Consider the following 23,121-nt stretch of genomic DNA (forward strand, 5'->3'; position numbering starts at 1 on the left):
TCATTCTCACGAAGTCCTTCTTTATAATTTCCCAATGTTGCCTGTAGAACGCCACCGTGAAGCCATCCGGCCCAGGGGCCTTGTCTTGCTGCATGTTGAAGGTGGCTTCTCTGATTTCTTCTTCTGAAGGCTCTTGTTCAAGCTTGTTGTTGTGGTTATCTTTTATTTTTCTCTCTATAATACTGAGGAAAGCCTCGTTGTCTTGATGATGGGGGTCTGCAGTAAGGAGATCCTTAAAATGATTATAGGCTGCTCTTTTTATTTCTTCTTGTTCCTTCAGCTCCCTCCCTGCCACTTCGATTTTGTCTATTTGGTTGCTGGCTCTTCTGGTCTTGATATTATTGTGGAAAAAAGAGGTGTTCTTGTCCCCAGCCTTCAGCCATAAACAGCGGGATCTTATTCTTTGCTCCTCTTCCTCGACCCGATTTTGCCTATATAGCTCCTTGTACAAAGTTTTTTCCTTCTCGAGGTCTTCAGCTGTATATTGAACTTGCTCTTTTTCTTTGTGCCAGCGTTCCATCTCTACTAGCAAATCTGTTTTCTTTTTCTTATCAGATTTTGCCTGCTCTCGCGCCCAATGATTTATTGCTGTCCGGAGTTGTTTTAACTTCGTTTCCCAAATGAAATAAGGCGACCCTATGACTTCTTTGGCCCATTGCTCGCGTATGAGAGTGCTGAAATCTTCGTGGAGATCTCAATTTTTGTTATATTTAAAAGGGAGAGGGCCGAGGTTTGGACCTTTATCCAAAAGGAGGACCACGGGTTTATGATCAGATGCTGAACCATGGATTATTTTGCTCTTGATTGACTGAAAGTTGCCTGCTATTCCTTCCTGAATGAGAAACCTGTCCAATCTCTCCTTTATGTTGTGGGAGCCTGATCTCTTGTTGGTCCACGTGTATTTTCCATTTGACAGAGGTATATCTATCAAGTTGAAGAGCTGTATGATAGTTTCTAGCTTATCTCTTGAGGGGTCTGCATGAAAAATACCTCCGTACTTTTCTTCCACATGCCTTATAAGATTCATATCTCCCCCGAGAATTAGCCTGCTGCTTTGGAGAACGTTTATGTCCTCTTCTATGGTGTTCCAGCAGTTAGCTTTGTCCCTGTAATGGTTGGGTGCGTATATATTGTAAATGTGGTAAATTTCCTGTGAGCTTTTACACTTTAGATCTGATCTGATCCACCAAGAGCATTGGTGTGAGTTGGTGATTTCCCACTTATTTTTGTTCCACAATGTTCCTATTCCTCCTGATGCCCCATCTGAACCTATGGAGAGACCTGAGAAGTTTTTAAATCGCTGAGTTTGGTGGAGAAAATCATGTTCGGTGGTTTTGGTCTCCTGGAGTAGGAGAATATCTGGCTGTTCCTGATTTAATAGGTCCTTGATTGCTTTCATCTTTAGGGAGGAGCCCATTCCCCTACAATTCCAAGAGACCAAATTCATTATTTACCGACTGTGGGGTGAGATCCAGACCTCTCCTTTGTTTTTTCGCCACTTCCTTTTAGCCTTCCTAAATATGAGTCCAAGGGTTGCTGTGTTCCAGTTGCCATTTCCTTTGCTGTTGTTTCATCCCTGAGTTCTTTATTTGTTTTCCTGCCAACTTTTCTCGGGGGATCTGATGGTTGGTTGGCTTCTTTTGCTTTGTTTCGGGTTAGGATTCTTTCGATGGTGGGGGGGGGGGGGGGAGGAGGGTTTGAACGGGGAGAAGCTGGGCGAGGGGATTGAGGGGGGGATACTGGGGTTTCCCCTGCTAAAGATTCAAAGGGATTAGAGGATGATGGGAAGGATGAGATAGGGGGAAGAGGGGGGGGGAGTGGGATTTGTTTCAGGAGGAGCTGTGGAGCTGGGGCCTTGGTTAGAAGAGGAATTTTTCCTTTTGACTTGTTCCCAAGTTCCCTCTGTGGTTTCCTCGTTGTTTTCTATTTCTTTTGCTTTTAACTTATTACATCTATTGGCAAAATGACCATACTCATGACATACCTTGCATTTGAAGGGGAGCTGTTCATAGTCCAGCTGCTGGATATGCGCCCATTGGTCCACCTTAATCTTGATTGCTTCCGGCAGTCCTTTCCCGAGGTCGACTTCAACGCAGATCCTTGCACATGCGTGCATATTCTCTCTTGGTTCTGATCTGTTGATGTATTTTCCTACTGTGTTGCCGATGGCCTTTACCGATTCGTCTCCCCAACAGTGAAGTGGGAGGTGAGGGAGGCGCACCCAAACAGGAACAACATTAGGTATATCCATTTCCGGATCGAAATCCGGGGTCCATCTATTCAGATATAGACCCCTAGTGTCCATGAAGTAGGGGCCATTGCGGAAGATAAGGTTCTTGACTTCTTTCGATTCGAACAGAAATGTGTAGTACCCGCGGCCACAAAATCTGATGGCGATCTTTCCTTGGGTCATAGAGCTCCAGTTGCGTTCCACCCATTTTTGCACTGTTCTTGGGGACGGCCAGAGTCCAGTAAACTGGCCGACGAGTCCTCTTTCTGATAGAGCTATTGCCGATTTCCTTGGGAGAGAAGGGGGAAGATTCACCTCTGGTATTTCATCCAACTTTTTTATAAACTTTGTTTGAGAGGGGCGCGGTCTTGCATCCGATGGTTCAGTCAATAGAGAAGCGAAAATTTCTTCTTGGTTTTCTGCAGCTGGGATGGGGGAAGCAGATCCCGCCATTGTAGGCCCGCTGAGAGCGCGAGGGATCAGAGCGGCGGGAAGCAGGCCCCAAGAGGGTCCACGCTAAAGACACCGAGGGGCGGGCGCAGGGCCCGACCAGGCAGAGCCTGGGGGCAAGGGCAGAGGCGCACAGGGGTTCAGGCGGGAGCAGGGCCTGTAGCGCGTTCTTGGGGTTGTTAAAATTTCTAGTTTTTAAAGTAATAATTTTTTGCTAATTTTAAGTACAGGTTAACAAGGGTATTTTCAAGTGATTCTATTTTTATTGGAGTCCTAGGAAATCCTACTTAATAATTTTTTTTACCACATTTCATTTTCACTTGACGTTTTTGGGCATTAGGAAAGTCAAATCTAGAAACAACAATCCTATAGCAATCTTGTAGCAACAATTTTCTTTCGAGATCTTCCTTATCTAGATTCACTCCAAATTCATGGCAGAAGCAGATTTATATCCTATGAATGCTTGAAAACAAACTTTTTTCAATTGAGGCTTGTTTAGGTTATCATTTTTCTCTTATATTTTTTACTTCTTGAATGGTGATTTGACCAATTAGCCTACATTTCCTTTCCAAAATTTACTTTAAGCAAAGTTTGATTTCCTTCGTACAAGAGTAATCAAGTCTTTCATTTCCTACAAAATAGAATAGATTTCCTTAGTTTTTATTGTGATTTAAATTTTTTTCAAATAGAATATATTTTCTGTTTGCCATTCAATTTTCAATAAAAGTAGAATATATTTTCTTATTGTTATTTACCTTTCACAACTTATGATTGGTGGCTTACCTAGATATTTTCTTATTTAAATTTGTTTCATTTTCTTCTTTCACTTGCATCGAATGGAGTCATAATAAGAAGAGGAAGGTGTATGTTTCATATATGGTGTCATCACTTCTATAGTTTTTGTGAACCCTCGGTTGATACTTTAAGTCAATAGCCTTTGGAGTTGCAGCATTTGTATTGCAATACTCAGGCTCATCATTCACATTTCAAATATTCACACAAATTCAATCATTCATATGCCTATTAATTTTTTTTTTCAAGAAATAAATGAAAGGCTTCCACATCCCTTCACAACATGAACCAACTCTCTTTTAGTTCCATTGAGCTATAGAGCTACTGTTAGGAAACATGTGCAGAAATTGTTGTAAAAAAATCCCTCATGAAGCCTTACTAGTAGTGTGCTAATTTTGTGGGTTCAAAACTAGTATTTCCTTCCCACTAGTTTTCTTTTCAAAGAGACTATCTTTATCTCATACACTTCTCTCTTCTTTTTCTACAAGTTCCACTTTATGACATTTTTCTCTTGTTAGTGGTTTGTCTCTGCAAAATATCCTTTCTTTTTTTTTAATAAGGAAAATGAATATTTTCATTTTTTTGTCCTTGCCCGCTTCTGGGCATAACTGATTTCAATCCTTTTTCCTGACAGTGAGGAGTTAATGTCACATACCATCCTTTAACATATTTTTAAGAGGGTTACCATGCCAAAAATAATTAAATAATTATTTCTTTTCAAAATAAATATTTACACCGGTAATATTATTGATTTATCCCTCTTACTTTTTCAACCATCACTTTAATGTAATAGAGTCATAAATAAATTTCCCCTCACAAAATAAATTCTCGAAAATATTAAATTTTAAAATAATAAACTAAATTTCAAATTTTATTCACTTTTTTAATATCAAAGTAGCAAAAACTTTGTCAAGGTTGGAAATTGTAATTACTCCACCATGCCAAAGTTGGTTAAATTTGGAGATTCACTTAACTGAGTCAATTCGAGTGAGTTTGGGTTAATCCATATTTTGGAAAAAAGTCAAATTTAGAGTGTGTGTGCATGTCACTAACAAAAAAGTTTAAATACCCTTCACTTGGTTCATTGCAGTCATCAAGTTTGGTTGATCAATTTGTGTGAAAAAATGTGTTTCTTCCTCTTTATCTTTCCAACAAATTAGTATCAGAGTTGAGAATGAGTTGTTTCTTACGTGATTCAACACTGGTCTATACAGCCACTCACCATATTGAGGAGGTGTCATGGATTAAGCTAGTAAAAGAAGTCGTCGAGCTTTATAAGCCATCCATGCCTTGTTTTTCTAATTCGAATGTGTCACGCATAAATTTCGAAGAATTGTAAGTCATTACAGCAAAGCCATCCAAAGTAGTTAATGTGTGCAAGTCCACTGAATAGAAGTCCATAAATTAATTTGGAGAAAATATTTGAGACAATTTTTTAACAAATTTTTGAGACAATTTTTAGGTAAATATTTGAGACAATATTTGGGTAAATATTTGAGACAATATTTGAGACAATTTTTTCGTAAATTGTCTTATCTTAAGACAAAAAAAATTGTGTATTGTCTTAAATATTGTCTTTAAGTGGGTCTCTCAAAAATTATTGCCTTAAAGATTATTGTCTTAAACATTATTGTCTAAAAGATATCGTCTTAAAGATTATTGTCTTGAAAAATATTGTCTCTATAAAGACCATATATAACACAAGCATTATTGTCTCTTAGGAGACAATTACATTTTTGTCTCTCTGGAGACAATTTCATTTTTGTCTCTATAGAGAGAACACTCAGATTAGAGACAATATGTCTTTGATACTAGCTATTGCCTCTCTAGAGATGATAAATTTTTTATTTAAAGACCACTTTTGTCTCTTTAGAGACAATACAAAACAATGAATCTAGAAATATCTCACCATTTAACTAAATCGGTATAAAAAAATATTTAATTAAAAGTAAACTACAAAATCATTGATTAGTTAATGTTAGTGCATAATGGAATCAAACCACCAACCTCCTGCTTTTAAGGTAGATGCTCTTCCATTGAGCTAGCACACTTTAAAGAATTATGTGAAGAGTTATGGAAATCCTTAAAATTACATTTATAGTGATTGATTTAAAAGAAATTGCATCTACACGATGAATTTCAGACAAAAACAAAATTGCATATTTCAATAGAGTTGATGTTGTAACCCCCCTCCTTATCAACTTTGACAAGTAGAAGTGGTTATTGAAAAGAGTCAATTCCCAATGAAACTTTTTGGGAATGGGATCTAAAGGTCTCTTTTTTTTTACTTACCAAAATTTCACACCCTCGCCCTATACTAGCAACATAAACCTCAATTTATGCACCATCTGCTAAAGACTTCTTTTTGGTATCTGCTAAACTATTCTATTTCCTAGGACGAAATTTGACTATGTTGTTTTAGTTCACATGTTATTAGACTACTTTATGTCATGTAACTATTTCCCTAAGAGTGGATAATAACCATACCTACATTATGATTTACGAAGATACCTTTGGCCTGTAAGTCAATATCAATACTTAAGGTATTGGGCCCCTCCTATTATAATTCATAGACTTGATATACGGACTGTTCAGAAAATTCAATAAGATTCTGATATGTGGATGGCTCTGATTATATGTCTTGCATTAATAATTTCATTGGCAAGCTTATATTATGCTCATTCTAAAAAATACTCCATGCATAAAAGCTAAAACCTCAAAATTAGAAGAAGTTGTACTTTTATACAAAATATTGAAAATCAGAGAGTTGTATTACTTCACCTAACTACCAAAATTCTACAATTCCTTTTAAATGGTTAATCTTCAACCATACAAAATTGTACTTCATATCATCCACACTAAGCCTCTTTATAACAGAAAATATAGAAAATGGTATCATCCTTGTGAGGATCGTGATTTTCATTGTTTGATACACTTGTTATACATGCAAACATGGAAGAGTTAACTTTAGAAAACATCAAGAATTCTAATTTTATAAGACATAAGAGAACGTGTACACCTTAACACCAAAGTGTAAGAAATATACCAAATCCAAGATTTCCACACCATATGGCATAAAATATTAGAGACAAATGAACTGAACAAAGTAATAATTAAATTATCCATCATATTTGGTAAGTTATGTAACTCTAAAAGTAGGTCACAATTACAAATCACAAGTAGTCACACCACAAAATAATAGAAAGCATGAAACGAAACTAGAAATTCAATCCCATAACCTATTCTAACACTCTCAAAGTAGTTAGGCTTTCTAAGGAGGGAATGTGTTGCCCCAGTTACACTTTGTCACTAATATTAGACAGCTTGCCTAGTAGTGATTCAACTCTATCAACAATAGCTAAAGGGTGGAAATCATTTTCCAATAGATGATACAATTTTTTCACTTCTTGTAGAACACATGTCATGACACCTTTGGAAACCTAAAACATAATAAAGACACAAGTTTCCCACATAAGTAGATGTTGCCACTTTATTTTCATGAACCCAAAGAGCGTTTAAAGTCGATACAATTAACTTATATTCACATATCCTCAAATGTTAACTTATATTTGAAAGTAAGTTTTAGCATAGACCATATTTTTTAAAATAATAATGGAGATACGTAGAACCAAATAGTTTGAAGTGAAGAAACTTTTGAATTATTAAAAAATGAAATGCATTATGATTTCATGGTACATAATTTTAGCATAAGCTATAAATATAAGTAGATATAGTAAATTTTGTTGAATATTGTGCCACATTATATCCAATTATAATTGAAACCATGTAGCTTGCTAAAACAAAAACATCTACAAGAATAAAAAGTGCTTAGGAGAATATTTTTGTGCTCTGACTTCTTAGCAAATCAAGGAAAGAGTTATTTTTAAAAATAAATGCTTTAATGAGCTATGTAAATTTTATTACTCACCACTTCAAATAGAATTGTTGAGCATGACAATTACCAAAATAACATATTATTATTAGACATATTGGAAGAAAACTCCTTGAACTAAGCATAAAATAGAATACTTATACTAGAAAAACCTATACAAATGGAAACATATCAAATAGTGACAAATGAACTTAAGACTTTTCATTGAAATAACTTACCACTTCTCTGGTATCCATTTTAGAATCCAAACTAAATCCCAAAACTTAAAAGATCGACCATTCTTGAACTTCTTTCCTTCTCATTCTCCAGCTCAAAATGGTGAACCCCATGCTTGTGATCATAGGGCATAATAGAAATGGCTGTCAACAATCTAGATGATGCCATTAGTTGCAAATCCTTCTATTCTACGTACTTATTGTAGCTTTTCTAGATGATATAGAGCTTGTACCATGCATAAGCATGATACAAATGACTTTCTAATATCCAAAATATATTTGTCAACTTTCAATAATAGATTATTGTCATTTTAGGTTTAAGAATCTTCTTGACCATACACAAGGCCATGAATATCTTCTATATAGTGAAAAGATTCCTACATATCATATTCCAATCATCATAAGAAATAGTATAAGGAAAAAATATATTAAAAATAAAAATTTAACTCGCAGATTCTACAATACGTTCATGAAATTTCATTCAACCCAAAGCTTCCTCTACAATATGGTATTCTCCAATAATTAATTCCTATAAGCTCAAACCATATCAACCTTCCCATCTAGACAAATATAATCCTATATCTAATTCAATGGATAACATTTTAGATTTCTAGCTCCCATTCGATAATGATACCCTCTTAAAGGTGTGCCAAAAATCTACTCAACATGAAATTATAACTATTTACATCATGGGAAATATGGGTAAACTCCCAACCAAGGATAAATGGTTTCTAGAATATGATTTTGCTACACATTTCCCTCATCCCACTTCACAAGTAGGGACACTTGCATCTTCAAATAAGGACGAAATAACATGGATTTCAAGAGAGGATGAAATTGGAGGATATAATAGTATTTATGTGGCGCTAGCATGGATCCACATTAACATTGAATATGTAGATGCCATTTGTCATCTATATGTTTAACAAGGAAGGAATTATAGATCAGTGCCTATAAGTTTTTTGTTGCATTTGTGAAACATATCGTCTACAATTATGCTCTTTAGTGTAACGTAACACACATCCATATGTTTTGTGATCACTATCTTAGCCCTAGATCGTTATAGGTTAGTGATAAAGTATGACTATATCCTTAGAAACAACACTTTAAATGCATTCAACATCATAAGCTTCATCCACTCCCATGGGGCCTTCACCTAATGAATTATGACAGAGCACCTGGATTATGGAATATTAAAGAATACCTTTAATTTCACCAGGTATTGATAAATACCTCCAAAAATCCATTTTTCAAACATCCATCCTAATACATATTTCTAATAAATAAAGCCTTTATTTTTACTAGATATCCCTTAAATTCCGCTCAATACCTATAAGCCATCTGGTACCCAACAACTCCCCATACTACTTATAATGCATTGACTTTATTCTCTACAATTTTAAAAGTCCCTTTATGAATGAACGTGGTAAGATATTGATCAACAAGGTGAAGCCCCTCTACCCACTCCTTTATTGTAAATATTAGATTCTATAGTAGATTGGTGAGAATTGCTTCAAATTAGAGATTCCTCTATAATAGGGTACTCTCCAATAATTAATGCCTACAAGCTCCAGTTATAGCCAGTCAAAACATACAAAGCCACTTGTTGTCCAAAGATTAACAAAATATCTTTCAGAAGTAAACTCATCGAGTAGAGAACAACTATTGCATACCTTGGAAGAAGGCTGAAATATATAATTAGATCTGGGTGGTTGTATGTGGTCTGGAGCTATCTTTAGGGGACCTCTCACTTTAGATGTCTTCTCCTGTCAAAAAATGTTGTTTTATGAATTTTGACTTGAGCTCTTTAATCTGGATGATTTTGTTTTGGTCCCTAGTCTACATTTACTATAGGAAAAGGTTTCCCTTGGGTAGAAGATGAGGGCTTATGAGACACCTCTACAAAATCAAATAAACATGAAGCATCACTTCCTCAAACTTTTCTACCTGCCCTTCTTCCATTAATGTTGATGGCAGGGTTGTGACCCACGACAAATTCATGACTGGAAGTAGTATTCCTTATAGTTCTCTTGTTGACAACATAAGACTTATCTTTTCCATATTGTGCCTTATTTAGACCTTTGTTTCCATATCTCAAATCTCTAGGCTTTGGGAAAGTGGATTTGTTTGCCTTCACACATTTAATTTTTTTGGTCTCCAATCCACTCTCGCTATGAGCTAGCATTCTCTTGTATTTAGCGATTTCTTGTAGGCCTACCTTTAGGAGAGTTCTTTACCATCTTATCTACAAAATAATGTGTACTTACATCAATAAATTTCTTCTTCTTTGCTGGCTTAGGAATCCCATGAAAGCTAGATGATTCAATCTATTGTGCATGGAGTGCTTTGCTATTCATTGTACTTCTGCCTTCTGTAGAGATCTTAACTATCAAATATTTGAGGCCATTTGTAGAGGATATCGCTACACTCACCTCTTCATATCTATTACCTTCCTCTACATTTGGAACTTTGTGAAAATTTTTGTTGCTTTTCTCCATCCTGAATGTGTCTTCTTTGTCAACCTTTTGTCGCTTCACCAGAGGGGCATCATCCTATATAAATGAAACCAATTAATGTTAGCTTTCATCCAAAATAGAAAACAAATAGTAAGTTACTGTAGGACAAGAAAAATAAAAAATAGGAAAAGATAGCTAACTCGCAACCACTACCTCATGTGCTACCTTTTCTATGTTTTAATTTCTCCATTCAACCCATTGACCATCCTTACATAACAAAGATGGTATGAGGTTCCATAATTTGATTAGCAATGTATCTACTTTTTCAATCAACCTTTAAATTTTGTTTCTTTACCATGTGTTCAGTCTATTTTTTATATCAGCTATCTACTTAACCATAGTGTATTTATTTGCATAGTGTTTTCAACACTAGACTTTATTTTATGATTTTACACCATTGGAATCTTCTTACGGAGGGCCATGTTTTGATTTGAATTGGATCAATACACTATTTCTCATCCATCTCGATTATTCTAGAGTGAAAATTTTGAAGGAAATGACTTACTAATTTTTACCAATGGTCCCATTGACTAACAATAGAACCACATTTTTTGCAGCAAACACAGGATTATAGGGGCACAGGGTGCAACACCCAAGGTTGTATGAGCATGTAGGCGACTGGTGAGTTATACAACAAAGTTAAGGTGAGGCGCAAGTTGCATGCAACAATCACACCGTACAGGAGCCAATAGGTTGTATAGAACAACAATTTTCTAGATCAGTCAGCAGTAATTTGTGGAAATCATTTTTGTGGAAATATACCTTCCTACCCTAAAATGAAAGGGTTACCTTGTTGCTGGAAGAGAATTGAATTTAGGAGATTTCTGATTAGGAGATTCAACAACCAACTAATGCAATGGAGTTGGAATCCCATGGAAAAGAACATATGGGTTCATCATGGATGTGTGAATAATCACTTGATAACTCACCTGGTAAACAAAAAGAAAGCCAGGGAGATGTTCAAAGCTCTAATATACTTGTTCAAGAGAGACAACATGGACAAGAAGATGACCTTCAGAAACATTCTAAACATACAAAAGTCATAGTTAGGTTGGGATGAGAATCCATTCTCACCCTCGCAATTTAATGCCTCACAATAACTAAATTCAATATTTGGATAATCAGGGCGATTAGCATTATGATCAAAGAATTCAGAGGGATGTAATAGTCCCTATTGGAAATCTCCCAATTTAAGTATTGTACTTCTTGAGTTTGTTATAAATTTCCCAGTGAAGCCTTTTCTCAATCAGTTTGCTGATGATACTACTATAGGGGAATTTATTGGGTTATAGTTTGAAATAATATATGATGATAAGAATATGTTCCCATTAAAACACTTCAAAACAAAGAAATAACTTTCATCCTTACTCAGTTATTACACAACTAGATAATAGTCTTAATGATCACTTATAAAATTTTATTTTTTTATTACATTGCAAACTGAGAAATTATATGATAGTTCTAACATTAACGATCTTAATATCAACATGAAATATACAAGGAATACAAGGAAATCGAACTCGATGTATATAGATATATATACACTACCACAAAAATGCCAAAATATAGTGAACTTAGAATCAGCTACAAGAAGTAAACAACCACAACATATTGGCAACTCATCCATGAGAGAATGCTCAGCTATATGAATGGAATACAACCCCTTCAGAAGATTGATATGGATCTCTCAATGATGTCTCTAAGATGATCATATATATCCCATCTAGACAAATATAATCCTATATATCAGTCAAATGGATAATGTTTTAGATTTCTAACCCTCATTTGGTAATGAAATCTTCTTAATGGTGTGCCCTAGATCAACTCATCATGGCATTATCACTATCTACATAATGGAAAATAAGGGTAAAATCCCAACCCAAGATAACAGGTTTCTAGAAGATGAATTTGCTACTCATTTCTCTCATCTCATTTCAAAAGTGGGGGCACACGCATCTTTAAATGAGGAAATAAAATGAATTTCAAGAGAGGAAGTCATTGGAGGATATAGTACTTCTATGGCACTAGAACACATCCATCTTAACTCTAAATATGTAGATGTCTCACTCCATTCCATCATTATATCACATGATGGATATAATTTGAAGTACGACTTAGTAGCTTAAGTTTTGAAGGTAGTCAACATGGAGACTCTCAACCTTGCTTGGTTGCATGTCTCTTGGCCATTTCCCAGTATCTATCCTGTGTCATTTTCTATGATATATTCATAATTTTCATGTGCTCTTTTTGCTTTGTTCGAAAAATGTTAGTTATGGCCCAAAATCCCTTGGACGCTAACCACCAAACTCTAACATCATCTTCTATCCATATCCAATCATTGATTGACTTGTTCAACAATATTTGGCTGACTTTACTTTATATTTATGAAGAATTCAAGATATATAACCTCTTTTATTTCCATAATATGGGTTTGTAATCATATAATACACAAATTTCATTGTGTTGTAGATATAGGAATCAGGGTTTTAATAATTTTATGATGATTTTGAGGTGAAAAAGTGCAGTTCATGGGACCAAGGAGACTTAGGTTCACCACCCACTACATCGACACATGATTTTTACTATTTTGTAAAAGTCCTACTATAGATCATTTCATGGAACATTAACAACATTGAATGCAATGACATGTGAGCTAGTGACTCTTCGTGGCTATACCATGCCTTGCCACTGATCGACATTTATGACAAGGATAATATTACCCGAATCATTTATTCTTATCTTATTTTAGATGAGGATCTGCTATAGGAAGTCTAGGTCGTGGTTGTAATATCCAAGGCTTGTCTCAATCCCTGACCATCTAAGAGGCCTACCATGCACCATGTCTTGCAACCTCTTGAACAAGATTATCCATAATTATATGCTAAATGACAATGTTGAATTAAGAACATCATCACATAGCTCATGGAATGAGGCTTTTGGTAGCTCTAGAAGTTCCAACACATCCTAGAAGTAACAATATCCAGGGATAATTCTAGAAACTTTGAGGAAAAAGTACTTGTGTAGTGGCAATTCTCGGGGTAGAAGTTGGACAATAAGTAAAGTCAAACATGGTTCCAGTGACATTGTTTCTGACCATACATAGGAAGGGGCTCCCTGAAATAGAAATTGTAGAGTAATGAATTGGACAACATTTGTAGGAGAAACACCTTATTTCACTTTAATGTGCCATGTCATTCAATTAAGGGAGAAGGCCATGCAAGAAGCATGTATTTGGCCATTGTCTATAAAAGTGAATCTGTGCTTGCAAATCAGCATACAATTTGAGGTGTTAGCCTGAGGATTATCTAGTAGAATTTCAGGTAAAATTTTGATTAGTTAGAAGATTGCCACGACCCATTGTTGTCTCTAGAACTGAATCTAATTGCTATAGCTAATCGCTCAATATATCAATTTATATCCTCTAATACCTTAAAGGTCATTGTCCATAGTTATGGCCAAGTTGCATCTTCATTAAAATTCATCGAGATCTCTCATGTCATTTCTTTAGTGATCCATTTGACCACTGTACAAACTTAAAAACATTGTGAGTAGGAACTATTCCAAAATGTTCAACATGTTCCTAATCTGCATACCCCCACATAGAAAAAAACATAGACACACTCTCATAGGTATGCTACTAATTAATGTCTTCTCATTGTATGTTCTAGAAAACAAGACAACCCAACTTTCAACTTTCATTGAATAGCATATACGTGATTCAACTTAGCCAAGCTCTCTCCCAAATAAACCATTCTCATTAGAACAAAAAACTAAGATGACCAATTTCAACCCTAAACTCTGGGTTTGTATTCCTAGTTACATCATTGTTAATCTATTAAAATTTTAAGTGAGACTGAGTGAATTATTAGCCCTAGTACAAGTTGAGCATTGAAACATCAAGAATAAATAACCAAAAATGATTTTGACCAAGTTGTAGGTATTTGACATCACAATATATGTTATGAAACCAGCTCAAGAAAAGATAGAAAAGATAGATCAACACCTTAGAATTCAGCCTCTTCGAGGGGGCAACCTCCTTTACATTACATAAATGAACAATTCTTGGATGATACAAATGACAAAACCTCCTTTCTATATATAGGAGTCTAAGGAGTCACAATATAATCCAGCCGACCTAACAATAATAATATAAAGCCACAAAAATAACAATAGAGGGATTCTATGGGGCACATAAATAACAATATGGGGGTAATAGGGGCACAACAATTTAAATAAGGGGTATAACTACAATAGTAATGGGGTAATCACTAGTATTATAGGGACCCAACATGCCCCTCTCCTTCAAAAAAGTGTTGTCCTCAACGCTTGAGTAGTTCTGGATACTTCTGCATAAAATTCTCATCCTCCCATGTGGAATCTTCAGCGGATAAGTTCTTCCACTTGATAAGATACTCTGAAATTGATCGATTTCGTAGCTGTCGAGTTCTTGTTTCTGTGACTGCTTCCGGTTCCAATATAATTTTTCCTTCCTCATCAAGTTCTGGCAATATTGTTTGAATTGGGAGCTTGTCACCTATAATCTTCTTTAAACATGAAACATGGAAAACTGGGTGCAATCGAGAAGCTGCAGGAAGCTCCAATTTGTATGCCATAGTACCAATCTTTTGCAACACCTTGTATGGACCATAATACTTTGGTGATAATTTATTATCCTTCTTAGCTTGCTTTAGGGACATTTGCTTATATGGTTGTAGCCATAGGAATACCCAATCACCTATGTCAAAAATTCTTTCACTGTGATGTTGATCTGCCTGTTGCTTCATTCTATTTTGTGCCAACACGAGGTTATCCTTTAAGAGTTGGAGGACTTGTTGTTGATGTTCGATGTGATGCTCCACTGCATGAACCTTATAATTTTCTCTTAAATATGATGTGATGGATGGTGGTTGATACCCATAAAGTGCCATAAATGGGGACATTTTTGTTGCTGTATGGAAGGAAGTGTTATACCACCATTCAGCCAGAGGCAACCATTTGACCCATTGTGTCTGTTTATCAGATACAAAGCAACGAAGATATCCTTCCAAACATTTGTTTACTATCTCAGTTTTCCCATCAGATTGAGGATGATAAGATGAGCTATGAGCTAACTGAGTACCAAGACAAGAAAATAATTCTGTCCAAAAACTTCCAGTGAAAATGGGATCTCTGTCACTTACAATAATCTTCGGGTTTCCATGTAGATTTTGAACTGTTTCCATAAATGCAGTAGAAACTATACTGGCTTTAAATGGATGTGATAATGCACAAAAGTGTGCATACTTGGTAAGTCTGTCAACTACCACCATGATGACACTCTTTCCCTCAGACTTGGGTAAACCTGTGATAAAATCCATTGAAACCTCCTCCCAACGTTGGCTTGGAATGGATAAAGGTTGTAATAGACCCGGTGTCTTAATTGTTTCAACTTTATTTTACTGGCAAACCAAACATTCCGCCATAAACTTTTGAATATCTGATTTAAGGCCATCCCAAAAAATTTCCTTCTTAACCTTGTGGTAAGTTTTTAAAAATCTTGAGTGCCCTCCTAAGGGAGAAGTGTGCAATTCCATAAGAATCTTTTGTTTTATCTGGGAATTCTTAAGTGATCTTTGTACCATAACGAATCATTTTGCCATCTAAATGTATCAGAAGTACTGGAATCTTGTTGTAGCTTTCGAATAAATGCCCACACTTCTTCATCATTCTTCCATTCGTCCCTTTCTTCGCTTATCCAATCTGGTTGGATAATAGAAATGGCACACAACAATGCTTCCACATCCTCATCCTTCCTTGAGAGTGCATCTGCCACCACATTTTGCTTCCCTTTTTTGTAGATGATTTCAAAGTCATAACCCAACATCTTTGTGACCCACTTTTGTTGCTCTTCAGAGGATAATCTTTGTTCTAAAAAGTATTTAAGGCTATCATGATCTGTTTTTACCTTGAAGTGTCTTCCCATTAGGTAGGGTCGCCATTTCTTAAGTGCATGGAGTATTGCCAACATTTCCTTCTCATAAATAGCTTTTCTTAAAAGCTTTCCCTTGATTGGACGACTTTCAAAAGCAATGGGTCTTTCATCTTGCATTAGAACAGCACCAATTCCATTTCCCGAAGCATCACATTCCACAATAAAGGTTTTTGTGAAGTCTGGTGGAGCTAAGACCGGTGCTTGGCACATTGCCTCTTTAAGATTTTCAAAGGCCTTTGTTTCTTCCAGAGTCCATGAAAATGAATCTTTCTTCAATAATGTTGTTAGAGGTGCTGCTATTCTCCCATAATTCTTAACAAACTTGTGATAATACCCTGTCAACCAAAGAAATCCTCGCAGATGCTTTATGGATGTGGGGATTTTCCATTCCTTAATGGCTTTAATTTTGCTAGCGTCTACCTTAACTCCTTCATGAGATACAATATGACCCAAATATTCCACCTCCTGGACTCCAAAGAAACATTTGGATATTTTTGCATATAATTGTTTCTCCTCCAATAGTTGTAACACCCTGTCAACATGTTCAACATGATCCTTCCAAGACTTGCTGTAGATTAGTATATCATCAAAAAATACTAACACAAATTTTCTAAGGAATGGTTTGAAAATTGAATTCATCAAACCTTGAAATGTTGAAGGTGCATTGGTAAGGCCAAAAGGCATGACCAAAAATTCATAATGACCCTCATGAGTTCTAAATGCCATTTTTGGAATGTCTTCAATTTTCATTCTGATTTGATGATATCCCGAATGAAGATCCAACTTGGTGAAGTAAATTGATCCATGCAATTCATCCAGTAATTCATCAATAACAGGAATGGGGAACTTATCTTTAATAGTGAGCTTGTTGAGCTCCCTATAATCTGGACACATGCGCCATGATCCATCCTTCTTGTGCACCAATACTACTGGAGCTGAGAAAGAACTTTGACTCGGTTGAATTATACCAGCCTCTAGCATTTCTGCAACCATACGTTCAATTTCACTTTTTTGGACATAGGGATATCTGTACGGCCTGATGTTTGGAGGAACACTTCCTGGAATTAGATGAATAGCATGATCATGATCACGCATAGGTGGGAGACCTTTTGGAGTCTCAAATACCTTGGAATGATTGTCCGGGACTTTTTGGAGATCTGGAGAAATAGATGATTCCAATGTGGAAACATCTAGTGAACATAATTGTGCAATTACAACTCTTTGCTCCTTTTTTAGAAGCTTTGTCATGCCATTAGAGCTGATTATCTTTCCTGGTTTCCCTGCAATACCCCTTAATTCAACTTCCTTTCCTTCCGTAGAAAATTTGATGATAAGTTCTTGAAAATTAAAAGCTATTATACCCAAGTATTGTAGCCATTTGACTCCCAGTACAACATCAGCACCTCCCATTGGAATGGAAAGCATTGAGCTAGTCAATACATATTCTCCCATGGATAGCTTGATATTATGGCACTTTCCAGAGAAATTTATTGTTCCTCCATTTGCAATCATCACTTAACACTCTGGTGCTAGATATAGGAAGCAATTCAATTCTTTTGCTACCCTACAATGAATAAAATTGTGGGTGCTTCCTGAATCAATCAACACTATTACCTTTTTCTTCTTGATTTGTCCTTCTATCTTGATGGTTTGAGGAGTGGTAATTCCCGCCAATGCATTACAAGATATGGTCGGATTTATTTGTTCTTCATCTAGGCTTTGTTCCTGGAGTATATCTTCCTCTTTTGACCTTTCTTGATCCTTTTCTTCTTCCTCTTCACAATCTATGTAGAATAATTTCTTCTCAGCACACTTATGACCTTTAGTGTATTTGCTATCACAACTGTAACAAAGCCCTTTTGCTCTTTTTTCTTCCAATTGTTGTGGTGTCAACCTTATAGGTTGTGGAAGACTAGGGGCAACAACACTTCCGTCTTTATAGTTGTGAGTCGTATGCTTCCTGGTTGCCATAATTTTGCTTTCCATTTTTCTTGCTAACTTGAATGCCTTCTCTAATGAATCAGGTTCCCAAAGGCGAACATCATGTTGGATATTATCCTTTAAAGACCCTATGAACACATCAATCCTATGCTCGTCTGGAATATCTTTTACCCTTATGTTCAATTTTTGAAACTCCTCAATGTGCTCCATTACTGAACCCTTTTGTTTGAGACTTATCAATTGGCTAAAAAAAGTGTTGCTTTTTGTATATTCATAATGTGCTATCAATTCTTCCGTAAAAATTTCCCAAGTGATAAACTGTTTACGAGAGCAAAGCCATTGATACCATACAAACTGATTTGGTTCGAAATATACAGTTGCCATACGTACCTTTTGTGTGTTTTGCACATTATTGAGATCGAAGAATTGCTCCATCTGTAATATCCATGTGGCGGGATCCTTGCCATCAAACTTCCTCGTATCGATTTTTGGAGTATGGTGATTCTTCGATCCAACATTAGCATCTATGGAATCATGATTAACATTTCTTTTGTTCTCATCATGAGTTTCCTTTACTACCTTTTCACCATTAGTGACCCTTTCTTGTAGCAACTTCTTCAAGTCTTCCATGTCTGTCTTCAAATCTATCTTCAAATCTGCCATGTCTCTCTTCAAATCTGTCTTCGAATCATCCATCTTAGCTTCCATGCCCTTTATCTTAGATTCCACGCCACTTATCTTAGCTTCTATTATCTTTTGTGAGCGTGACATTTGTTGCACTTGTTCTTGTAATTTTGATATATCATGTACCATTTCTTCCTCTTCTTCATGAGTCATGCTAGAGCTTTCAGGTTCCTTACTAGGTGTTTGCATTTTCTTTCCTCGGGGCATCAGTTATCGATAATAATGCTTTACTATGCCCTTTGAATTCCATTAAACCAAGCTTACACAAAAATTAAAAAAAAAACTACACACCTTTTTTCACTTTATAGAAGCCCGATTTTGAATCGGATGTATCTCTGTAATTTCGGATCATCCAGTTCTAAAATTTCTACCTATAGTAGCCTTCTGCATCCTCTTTCCAATGCCACAAGTCTGAGCCAAATTGGATTCTCCAAGGAAGAGTTATGTGAAATCTCCCACAGTGACTTGCTTTTAGACTGGTTCAGTAGATCGAACTTGTACGACATGCCATGAGTCACTGTTTCAACCTTTGAATCTGAAACACACAAAAAATAAGCTACAGCCTGTCCTCTTTCTGTACCTTCTGATGAAATTTCAATCCGATCCCCAGAGAGAAAGTTATGACGATTTTCCCCAGGTCACCTGTTTTGAATGTAATTCAGGGGTCTACAAAAAGACCAGCTTCCTCAGATCATATCTCCGCAAATATCGCGCGAAAAGATCTGAAATTCAGACCCAAGGTTCAGCGCGATTTCTTCTCAAATGGTTTTTTTTTGCGACTTCTGAAACGTCACAGAAAAAAGTTATAGCGAAAATGCCACGATGACCTGTTTGGAGCAGCGAAACCCTAGAATCCAAAGCTCTGATACCAAATGTTATGAAACCAGCTCAAGAAAAGATAGAAAAGATAGATCAACGCCTTAGAATTTAGCCTCTTTGAGGGGGCAACCTCCTTTACATTACATAAATGAACAATTCTTGGATGATACAAATGACAAAAACTCCTTTCTATATATAGGAGTCTAAGGAGTCACAATATAATCCAGCCGACCTAACAATAATAATATAAAGCCACAAAAATAACAATAGAGGGATTCTATGGGGCACAGAAATAACAATATGGGGGTAATAGGGGCACAAAAATATAAATAAGGGGTATAACTACAATAGTAATGGGGTAACCACTAGTATTATAGGGACCCAACAATATACTATATATTTAATTGTTGTCACCTCATACCTAAATCTAAATGTCCTCTTAAAGGTGATATTGTCTTATCCCTTTGATTCCACAACATTTGGGGACATGTCTCTATGTGGATGTCCTCCCTTGTTATTTCAATATGTACAGAAATATACCTATGAGGCCTTCAAAGGCTAGAAGAGGACAATCAATTTTAGTATAAGTTTGGAGGATAAACTATCTTCTTGTCATCACTTTGCAACCAAACTCCATAACTTTTGTATTGCAGTGTTGTCTGGTTCAACCACGAATTTCACTAATATAAAATCCACCCACTATTGTGAAAAAACTAAACCAATAACATCATTATTGCAACCCTCCTTTAACATTATACTTTCACACAACATATCATGTTCCAGAAAAAGGTTGGGTTTGGATTAGATGTTAAAGTATATAGCTAGCAGGAATTGAATATGGAATTAACAATTAATATATTCAATGTGGGATTAGTTTTAACTAGCCAATACATCATTTGAAATGGGTTGAGTACTTTCTAAGAAAATAAATAAGCCCATTCAAATTCCAATTTTATTAAAGCGTGTCATGAGGTGTGATAAGAATTAGGAAATTCAGTTCAATCTAATCAAACCTAATTTTACTCCTGGAAATTTCCTTAGCAGACTAATTTTCAATGGCACAAAATTATTGATAAAATAACAATACCCTAATTTATTTATAAGCATGAAAATTTTGTACATAGTGTGTTGGGACCAAAGGAAATTCGTTGGCATGCCTCGCCTCAAAGCATGCAGAGGTAGAGTAACGTGATTTCACTATTTTCCCACAATCATCATTCAAGCAATTTTGTTGGATCCTTCTGTAAATGGAAACTTAGAGATTGCCACAGCTCACGAGGACCACGGTGAGAGAAATCATAAACAAATACAATAAAGATTGAAAATTCACATGTGGCTCTCAAGTTTAACCGTAAGCCAGGACTAATCCTTATAGTCAATTTATAATTAAATAAGCAGGCATCTCAAGCTGACATTTGTAGTACATAAATCGCTAATAAGTGGCAAATTTTCAATGAAATTCTAGAGCAGGAAGACCATGGTGTCTAAAATTATTCTAAAATAGAACCCACAAAACAAAATTGGATTTTCAGTCTATACATCTTCTGATGTAATTTGAATATGTTATATGAGTTCCTGATCTGTAGGGTCAAATATTATTTCGGAAGGCTAGGCCAATCTTGAAGAGCCTGTAACCAAAAGAAAAAATCCTATAGTTAACTACATGTAGGAATATAATTAGTGGGAACTGAAATTATTATTTTTCTAGTAGATGGGCATATATTGACCCATATATATATTCTCCCTAGATTGAATGCTTTTAGTGGGTCTCCTGCACCATGAACTATAACATATTCCTCGTGTCGAAATAAAAGAATTGAATAGATGCATAACCATTTGTGTTAAATTTGGTGACCATAAGTAGGATATCATTATACTCACACCTTATCCTACTAAATTTTTCCACACAAAATTTGTATTCATAACTTGAACCATAAACAACAAACATTCTAATCTCTTAAGCTCAATTCTAAGCTTCAAAACTACTTTTCCTAACAACCAATCATAACCCACAATTGCTTTCTTAAATTACAAAACTTAATAAATAACTAAAACAAAATCATACTTAAATCAAACAATTGAAACACAAACAAATCTAGATATATACATACCTCTCGATCCCAGCCACACTAAAAGAAATTCCTGCAATTAAATATACTAATTTCTAGATGTTCATAAAGCCATAATTCCATGACTCCACTTAGCATTTTGAGAGATGCAAAATGGGTTCAAATAATCACCCAAAAAATTCCAAATAAGGAAATAAATACCAAACCCTAGAGATGTGAACTCACCAATCAAGCAAACCTAAGGATTTTGAAAATCCTTTTGGAGGAACTGATCGAACTAGTTCATGTGTTCTGTTAAAAGGTATTTCTTCTAAGTAGAAGAAGAAGTGGCTATAGTTGGGGTTCTATGGTCATCTCAACACAGAAATCACACTGGTTTTCTGAAGCCTTGGAGGAGGAGACCATTAATCTCCTCATGTTGTCATCTAAATCCTGCAACTCCCATGAATTTATAGTTCCCTGAAGTCTATCCAAGAACCACTACCCAGAACTCATCTATCTCTCCCTTTTCTTTTGAATTAGAAATCCCTTTATACTTTCCACAACTATGACTCCTGGGTCTTCGACATGATGATTTCTAGGTCATGAAAATGCCATCAAAATATAAAAACCATCCATTGATTTTTCACAGAATACAATGAGTGGATGAATCCGTACCCATTTTCAAAGGTATGATTGAGGGAAACACAAACATAAAGATGTCTCTATTACCCCATGTATTTCATTAAATATAAACCAAATATCATATTCTATAGGCAACAAAATAATCTCCTTTAATAAGACACCTTCGGTGTAAAGAGAGCAGTTTAAGACATTATTTTATGAATGTTCATGATGAAAAATTATTTTCATATGGAAAAATATGTGTCAAACAACCCTCTTCTATAGTAGTGTGCCACCATGTTCACTATGGAAGATGAATTCAACTAATTTTTCATTGATTCCTTAAATTGTTATGTAAGTATTAGGTTTTTAATCCTTTCTCTTTATGTCATTTTATCCAAATATGCTTTTTGTCTCCTCTTTATTAAGTCCATTTCTGTAGCACAAAGGGTTGGATAATTATTTAATTACATTACACATTTCCGGTATGGAAAAATACCTCATAAGAAGAATTCTATAATTATGCTACTTTTTATGAAAGGACCTTCACAAGAATAATTCTTATTGCATCCATTTCTATGCCACAAAGGCTGAGGAAATCTATACTTACAATAGGAATTTATGTTAAGGGAAAAAAATTCCTAATAATAAATCTATAACTATGTTACTGTTGACAGTGCTAGACTCGCCAACATGTCAAGGGATCTCCATGGTAAGAAGTCCCAATTGGACCTCAAACTCTTTGGTGTAGGAGTCCCAGCAATGGGTTGTACAATATCGCCTTGGTCATGGTTTCACACAGAGGCAGGTAAGATGTCCCTATTAGTAGCAAGGTTGTGACATATGAAGTAAGTCAAGGTAGGTGCATAAGCGGTTCTAACACATGGAGGGTGAGGTGAGTGCACCCCTTGGAAACCTATGAAGGAACTCAGTTAAGAA

At 35.7% G+C, this 23,121-nt stretch overlaps 1 protein-coding gene across 1 annotated transcript; it reads right to left on the minus strand.

The window, feature by feature from the left end:
- Positions 1-1,319: 1,319 nt before the first annotated feature.
- LOC149149168 (uncharacterized) lies at positions 1,320-2,683 on the minus strand. Its single transcript, XM_089442404.1, has 2 exons — positions 1,985-2,683; positions 1,320-1,421 (listed from the first exon to the last, which is right to left on the minus strand). The coding sequence occupies exons 1-2, from the start codon at positions 2,681-2,683 to the stop codon at positions 1,320-1,322; spliced, it is 801 nt and encodes a 266-aa protein (XP_089298530.1).
- Between the last annotated feature and the right edge of the window lie 20,438 nt (positions 2,684-23,121).

This window comes from Pinus tabuliformis, chromosome 9 (assembly GCF_031772625.1).
Source record: "Pinus tabuliformis cultivar Carrire ecotype Pingquan chromosome 9, CPIR1, whole genome shotgun sequence".
Classification (NCBI taxonomy): Eukaryota; Viridiplantae; Streptophyta; class Pinopsida; order Pinales; family Pinaceae; genus Pinus; species Pinus tabuliformis.